This window comes from Schistocerca cancellata, chromosome 3, assembly GCF_023864275.1.
Source record: "Schistocerca cancellata isolate TAMUIC-IGC-003103 chromosome 3, iqSchCanc2.1, whole genome shotgun sequence".
NCBI lineage: Eukaryota > Metazoa > Arthropoda > Insecta > Orthoptera > Acrididae > Schistocerca > Schistocerca cancellata.
In genome coordinates, this window is record NC_064628.1 from 76,732,704 (window position 1) to 76,740,913 (window position 8,210).

Sequence of the window (8,210 nt, forward strand, 5' to 3'; positions counted from 1 at the left end):
GTCATCAGCCCCGTTGAACTTAGAACTACTTAAACCTAACTAACCTAAGGACATCACACACATCCATGCCCGAGGCAGGATTCCAACCTGCGACCGTAGCGGTCACGTGCTTCCAGACTGAAGCGCCTAGAACCGCACGGCCACACCGGGCGGCTAACCATCGTCTGAGAACATCCAACTGAGGATTCAGGTACACTGCTGGACGTCAAAATTACAATTCCAGGAAAGAAAGTAAATAACAGAACTTTTCTTCAAAAGATTTGATCAGGTAAACGAAGTCCAACACGGTATTAGGAGGTACACCGTGACTTTAATCACCTCATTCTATATGAGTAGTCTGTCGTAGGGCTTCAGATGAATAAATTGTCTCTGTGCACAAGTAGTAGTATAAACATCTGTGAAATCGATAGTACGTTTGTTTTTAAATGTAATCGAGCAGTAAATGACAAGCGAGCAGTTACTGCAGTTAGTATATAGCTGTCCGTTGTTTCATCAGATTCCAAATGCAAGTGAAAAGAAGCGTAACGGAGAGATCTGATAACGGAATGATTTGAACAGCAAGTGTTTTCTTTGAAGTGCATCTGTTTATATTTCAATTCACCTATATTTGTAGAATAGAATGCCAATAGACATATTACTCCTAAAGAAGCTCTTTTTTCTGTTCTCGTAGTCTATTGGAGCCGAGAATAGACTTTCGGAGCTGAGTTAGGCATTACACCCTCGAATTTGTCTGAAATAGGACCGTCATCGAATATGGAACGAAATGTCATGTTACACATGTCGATATGGGATAGGGCTACGTTAAACATATTGAAGGAGGAGCACTGTAAGTTCAAAAATTTAAAGATGTATAAGAGTAACATAAGAAACATCAGAAGATTAAATGTGAAGGAAATGCATTTCGTTATCACTTTCAAAAATATTGCGAGTCTCATACTCGGTTTTCGTGTATCTACAAACAAAGAGACAGATGTTGTTGTGGTCTTCAGTCCAGAGGCTGGTTTGATGCAGCTCTCCATGCTACTCTATCCTGCGCAAGCTTCTTCATCTGCCACTACCTACTGCAACCTACATCCTTCTGAATCTGTTTAGTGTATTCATCTCTTGGTCTCCCCCTACGATTTTTACCTTCCACGCTGCCCCCCAATACTAAATTGGTGATCCCTTGATCCCTCAGAATATGCCCTACCAACCGATCCCTTCTTCTAGTCAAATTGTGCCACAAACTTCTCTTCTCTCCAGTTCTATTCAGTACCTCCTCATTAGTGATGTGATCTACCCATCTAATCTTCTGCATTCTTCTGTAGCACCACATTTCGAAAGGTTCTATTCTCTTCTTGTCCAAACTATTTATCGTCTACGTTTCACTTCCATACATGGCTACACTCCATACGAATACTTCCAGAAACGACTTCCTGACACTTAAATCTATACTCGATGTTAACATATTTCTCTTCTTCAGAAACGCTTTCCTTGCCATTGCCAATCTACATTTTATATCCTCTCTACTTCGACCATCATCAGTTATTTTGCTCTCCAAATAGCAAAACTCCTTTACTACTTTAAGTGTCTCATTTCCTAATCTAATTCCGGCAGCATCACCCGATTTAATTCGACTATATTCCATTATCCTCGTTTTGCTTTTGTTGATGTTCATCTTACATCCTCCTTTCAAGACACTGTCCATTCCGTTCAACTGCTCTTCCAGGTCCTTTGCTGTCTCTGACAGAATTACAATGTCATCGGCGAACCTCAAAGGTTTAATTTCTTCTCCATGGATTTTAATACCTACTCCGAAATTTTCTTTTGTTTCCTTTACTGCTTGCTCAATATACATATTGAATAACATCGGGGATTGGCTGCAACCCTGTCTCACGCCCTTCCCAACCACTGCTTCCCTTTCATGCCCCCCGACTCTTACAGCTGCCATCTGGTTTCTGTAACAATTGTAAATATCCTCCCGCTACCTGTATTTTACCCCTGCCAGCTTCAGAATTTGAAACAGAGTATTCCAGTCAACATTGTCAAAAGCTTTCTCTAAGTCTAGAAATGCTAGAAACGTAGGTTTGCCTTTCCTTAATCTACTTTCTAAAATAAGTCGTAGGGTCAGTATTGCGTCACGAATTCCAGCAGACACATAAGAAACTGAAAACTTCACAATTAACTGGCCAGTAGATTTCAGAGAAACTTCCAAGGAAACAGAAATACAAAGCATCACTTCCTTTATTTATAAATTACTTTGTACATGTTAGTGGGTTCATCATGTGCGATGGCGTCCCAGACGTTCGCTGAGAATCCGAAGAATAGAGATATCGTCACAGATTTCATTGCAGTAGATCTAGCCGTGGAAAATGCCGGCACGGGCCTTGGCTTCCAGGTGGGCAGCAGCGTTGGCTGCCTTCGCAGCGGCTACCTCCGGGGTGTCCAGCGGCACGCCTCCGGGCCCGATGACGATGTTGGCGGGGCCGTAGCGCGCGTAGCCCAGAGAGGGCGCCACGACGGCGGGGGCGGCAGCGGCGTAGCCGACAGCGGGGGCGTAGCCGAAGGCGGCTCCGGCGGCGGCTGCGGCGGCGCCGGCGGCGTTGGCGGCGGCGTCGCGGGCCTGCGTCTGCGCGACGGCGGCCAGGTGGGCACCCCTGGCGGCGGCCACGGCAGGGGTGTCCACTGGCACTCCGCCGGGGCCGATCACGATGTTGGCGGGGCCGCCTGGGGGCACAGCGGCGTAGGCGGGGGCGTAGGCGGCGGGGGCGTAGGCGCCGAGGATGCCTCCGGGCAGGAAGCCGGGCTTAGCCACGGCCACCGCCAACAACGCGCTCAGGACAACCTGCAAGTGCACGCCCATTAGTACAGTCTCACCAAAAGTCGTTCTGTTTGCCGTACTTTCGTTTTACAAAACATAATTTAAAGCAAAGCGCATTCTACATCTACATCTACATCCACTCCGCAAGTCACCCAACGGTGCGTACCTCTATCGACTCTCCCTTCTATTCCAGTCTCGTATTGTTCGTGGAAAGAAGCATTGTCGGTACGCTTCTGTGTGGGCTCTAATCTCTCCTATTTTATCCTTATGGACTCTTCGCGAGATATACGAAGGAGGGAGCAATATACTGCTTGACTCCTCGGTGAAGGTATATTCTCGAAACTTCAAAAAAAGTCCGTACCGCGCTGCTGAGCGTCTCTCCTGCAGAGTCTTCCACTGGAGTTTATCTATCATCTCCGAAACGCTTTCGCGATTACTAAATGATCCTGTAATGAAGCGCGCTGCTCTCCGTTGGATCTTCTCTATCGCTTCTATCAACACTATCTGCTACGGGTCCCACACTGCTGAGCAGTATTCAAGCAGTGGGCGAACAACCGTACTGTCACCTACTTCCATTGTTTTCGGGTTGCATTTCCTTAGGATTCTTCCAATGAATCTCACTCAGGTATCTGCTTTAGCAACGATCAATTTTATACGATCATTCCATTTTAAATCACTCCTAATGCGTACTCCCAGATAATTTATGGAATTAACTGCTTACAGTTGCTGACCTGCTATTTTGTAGCTAAATGATAAGGGATCTATCTATCTTTCTATGTATTCGCAGCACATTACACTTGCCTACATTGAGATTCAATTGCCATTCCCTGCACCATGCGTCAATTCGCTGCAGATCCTCCTGCATTTCAGTACAGTTTTCCATTGTTACAACCTCTCGATATACCACATCATCATCCGCAAAAAGCCTCAGTGAACTTACGATGTTATCCACAAGGTCATTTATGTATATTGTGAATAGCAACGGTCCTACGGCACACCTGAAATCCCTCTTACTTCGGAAGACTTCTCTCCATTGAGAATGACATGCTGCGTTCTGTTATCTAGGAACTCTTCAATCCAATCACACAATTGGTCTGATAGTCCATATGCTCTTACTTTGTTCATTAAACGACTGTGGGGAACTGTATCGAACGCCTTCCGGAAGTCAAGAAACACGGCATCTACCTGTGAACCCGTGTCTATGGCCGTCTGAGTCTCGTGGACGAATAGCTCGAGCTGGGTTTCACACGACCGTCTTTTTCGAAACCCATTCTGATTCCTACAGAGTAGATTTCTAGTCTCCAGAAAAGTCATTATACACGAACGTAATACGTGTTTCAAAATTCTACAACTGATCGACGTTAGAGATGTAGGTCTATAGTTCTGCACATCTGTTCGACGTCCCTTCTTGAAAGCGGGGATGACCTGTGCCATTTTCCAATCCTTTGGAACGCTACGCTCTTCTAGAGACCTACGGTACACCGCTGCAAGAAGGGGGGCAAGTTCCTTCTACGTTAGTTCTGCGTAGTTGGCCACCAAAAATTTGACACTTACTTCAAATCTGTGTCTTCATTTCCTTCGTGCCATCACAACTGTCAATTGCCCCAAAGTCGTATGCATGGTCTCTCCTTTACTAATGTTTATATCTAGTTGCTATTAGTTTCACAGTAGACTGTGTCCTTTTCAAAGCATCGATCACACATTAACGTGACAGTCTGCTTAGCTGCTTGGTAACGTGTGTGTCTACCATGCAGTTAGCCTGGGTCCGATTCCCGGGTGGGTCAGAGATTTTCTCCACTCGTGGACTGGATGTTGTGCTGTACTCATCAACACTGACACGCAAGTCGCCAAATGTCGTGCCACCTGAAATAAGATTTGCAACCTGGCGGCCGAACTTCCCTGCATGGGGCCTCCCGGTCATCTGTACCACATGATCATTTCATTTTTTTTTTCAGAAAAACCTTAAGCGTTTCACGTAACCCATGGAAAAGATAAATCCGGATGGCTAGATGGTGATTTGAGCTGCCGTCTTTCCCTCCAGTGCCTTACACCTGAACCATCTCGATTGGGATGCCGGTACGGCGATTCGATCCTGATTTTCCACTCTGTTTTAAAAGCTAACGTATTACATGTTTAGTTCCATACACTCGTCAAGGAGTTAAAACCTCTCTTCCATCTTCAATAATAATATATCGAATCGAAGCGGCTGAAGCAGCGTAATGACTAGCATCCAGCCTTTTTAAATGTTTGAAACACTTGAGGTACATTTTCAATAGAATAAAATAATCACTAGTTTCCGAGTGGTTTTAGCAAATCACTGCTATTTCTTTCAACAGTTTCTCCTTAGCAGTCTCTAGTAAAATAGTTCAAAAAATAGTTCAAATGGCTCTGAGCACTATGGCACTTAACTTCTGAGGTCATTAGTCCCCTAGGACTTAGAACTACTTAGACCTAACTAACCAAGGGACATCACACACATCCATGCACGAGGCAGGACTCGAACCTGCGACCGTAGCGGTAGCGCGGTTCCAGACTGTAGCGCCTAGAACTGCTCGGCCACGCCGGCCGGCAGTATAATAGTTATCAACAAGTATAGCCTTATTCTCAATATCAATCCAGAGAAGAGAGGGAAAATGACCATCTTCCCTATCCAGAAAGAGAGAGATACAGTACTCAGTTGAACGAGATTAAAAAGGAAAATTGCGTGTGATTTTGGTTGAAAATCCTTTCGACATTCTCCTCTCACTATTACGGAAAACACAGAAAGAAATTCGTTGCGAAATAAGAAACACGTATCTCGTCGTTTGCAGTAACATCACTGAGCGAGGGCGATAGAGCAACATGTGACCCGCAGATAGCTCTCCAGCGATTACCCGAAAACTACCTTTCCTCAAAGCTCTTCACCGTAACAAAGCACACAATCAAACTGAGGAAATCTATTCCGGATCACTAATGCCAGAAATTTCGTATGATGGATCTTACTAACGGCAGTGGATAATTTTTGTCCATTTGGGCTCAAAATACTTCACGATGATCAAAGCAGGGAGGAAATAAAATGCGAATTGGAAATAGTAAGAGCAGCTTCTCTGAAAAAGAGTGATTTAACATCGAATATAAATTACAATGTCAGGAAGTGTTTTCTGACGGTCCTTGTATCGAGTTCTTCCTCGCACAGAAGAGAATCGTGGATGACGAACAGTTCAGACAAGATGCGGATAGAAGCTTTTCAAATGTGATGCTACACTAGAATTCCGATGATTAGATGAGAAGATTGTATCACCAATAAGGCGTACTGGACTGAATTGGGAAGGTGCAGTGCACGGTAATTTACGGTAAAAGTTCACTAAAAATTAGGAAACGGTTGACAAGAGACATTTTTGGCAGGGAAGGGGTGGCGTAAGAGGGCGTAAGAACTAATCAGAATTTCAGAGGAAGCAGCTTAAGTAAGTGGCTGGTGTATTTACGAAGAGGCTTACAGACCAGCATGGAGTGCTGCATCGAACCAGTCTTTGGACTGAAGGCCACAATAACGACAATGGAAGCTACACCCTCGTGATATGAGTTAAGAACGTGGCGCCGGTGTAGACAGATGTGACCCAGAAAACTGTTGGAAAGTGAAACTCATCTGAACGTCTTAAAGCAAACAAGTTATTTCAGTGTTGACAAATATTACAAATTTCTGAGGCTGTTCAGATGAGGATTCTTTGACTACCGAAGAGTTACTTCTTTTAAACCTTGCAAGTATCTCGCTACAATTGTACAACATTCGAAGAACGAATTTCTTTAGAATCAAATAAATACTAATGATGTAGTCGGTTTAGAGTAAACAGCCAACTACTCGGTCTTTGTAGTTGTCCGTTGGTGACGTACTAGTTTATCTTCTTGGTGTACTGTAAGGTTCTATGAAATATATACCGAGGGAAGACACTGCCTAGTGTTCCGGAGGACGTCAGTTCACATCCCCGTCCAGCCATCCTACAAGATGCGATTTCTCTAAATCGCTTTAGGCGAATACCAGAATCGTTACTCCAAAAGGGTATGGCTTATTTTCGTCCCCTTCCTTTCTCAAACACAGTTATGGTTCGACTCTGATTTTGTCGTAACGGGGCCCTTACTCAGCCTTTCTCTCTTCCTTCGGCGAAATATAATCTTAGTTAAATAAGAGCGAACTAAGCTGTTGCGTTTACCTTAAAAATCAGTTTCATTTCCCATGTTGTTGTTATGGTCTTCAGTCCTGAGACTGGTTTGATGCAGCTCTCCATGCTACTCTATCCTGTGCAAGCTTCTTCATTTCCCAGTACTTACTGCAACCTACGTCCTTCTGAATCTGCTTAGTGTATTCATCTCTTGGTCTCCCTCTACGATTTTTACCCTCCACGCTGCCCTCCAATGCTAAATTTGTGATCCCTTGATGCCTTAGAACATGTCCTACCAACCGGTCCCTTCTTCTTGTCAAGTTGTGCCAAAAGAAAGAAAATGGGTATCAGACTAGAGCGTTTGCAACTTGAAATAATTAACACCGCTTCTTGGGAAATGATGCATACAAAAACGGCGTTGTCAAACATTCTAAGCTATTATATTGATAATGTTACAAATATGACACATACCTAGTTCGCAGAGAGTATTATCAACACAAACCTTGCGTACGTACGTTGTATTGCTCTTTTCCATAAGAACAGCAATGAGTACTTTGTGCCCCCATGTGGAGTCTGACTGTTGTTAACACTGGACAGCTGTCTCATCGGATGCAAAAAATGGATAAGGTAGCGAGTACTTTCACAAATTTACGATTTTTTTTCCTAAATAGCAGCAACATACTTAATCGAGTTCCAAATAATGTTGATGTATGTAGCTGTATACACATGTCCAGCGACGAGGACTACAGCGGTGAACGGTGTAGTATTCCAAAGCAAGTTCCCTCCCACGTCCTGTAGCTGGAATTCCAGTGGACTCACCAGGGCCTTCATGATGAGGGTGAGGTATCCGGAGCCGCGACCGATGCGAACCGAACAGTGGCAGCGTCTCGCCGCCGGCCACTATATATACGGCAGCGGTTGGCGATGCGGCGACGTGAAAGTAGCGCGGATGGCCTTCCAGCGGAGTTCTTCCCTGGGCGTGATCCGGGGACGGCAGCGGCGCAGCGCTGCCCCTCTGCTGTGACGCAATGTCTAACGGCGTACGGTAGCCGCCAAGTGTGTCCCCGCCCACCGGTACACGCCTACGTCTAGGAGGGCATGCTGGAAAGCGCTCATCCTGGATGCCAAACACAGTCCTCCTACGTTTAATACGCATTTACCTATGTGGTTGCCTTCCGGGTCAATGGCCTCTGTCTAACATTCCTCCATTAGACCGAAAACCTGAAGAGTCGTTCCGGAAATTCTTCGAAATATGCATCTGCATCAGCCATAAC

The 8,210-nt window shown here is 45.1% G+C and overlaps 1 protein-coding gene across 1 annotated transcript; it reads right to left on the reverse strand.

Moving 5' to 3' along the window:
- Positions 1-2,205: 2,205 nt before the first annotated feature.
- LOC126176043 (cuticle protein 18.7-like) lies at positions 2,206-7,826 on the reverse strand. The gene is made up of 2 exons (XM_049923175.1): positions 7,756-7,826; positions 2,206-2,824 (listed from the first exon to the last, which is right to left on the reverse strand). Exons 1-2 carry the CDS (start codon positions 7,765-7,767, stop codon positions 2,339-2,341), a joined length of 498 nt encoding a protein of 165 aa, XP_049779132.1. The 5' UTR covers positions 7,768-7,826; the 3' UTR covers positions 2,206-2,338.
- Between the last annotated feature and the right edge of the window lie 384 nt (positions 7,827-8,210).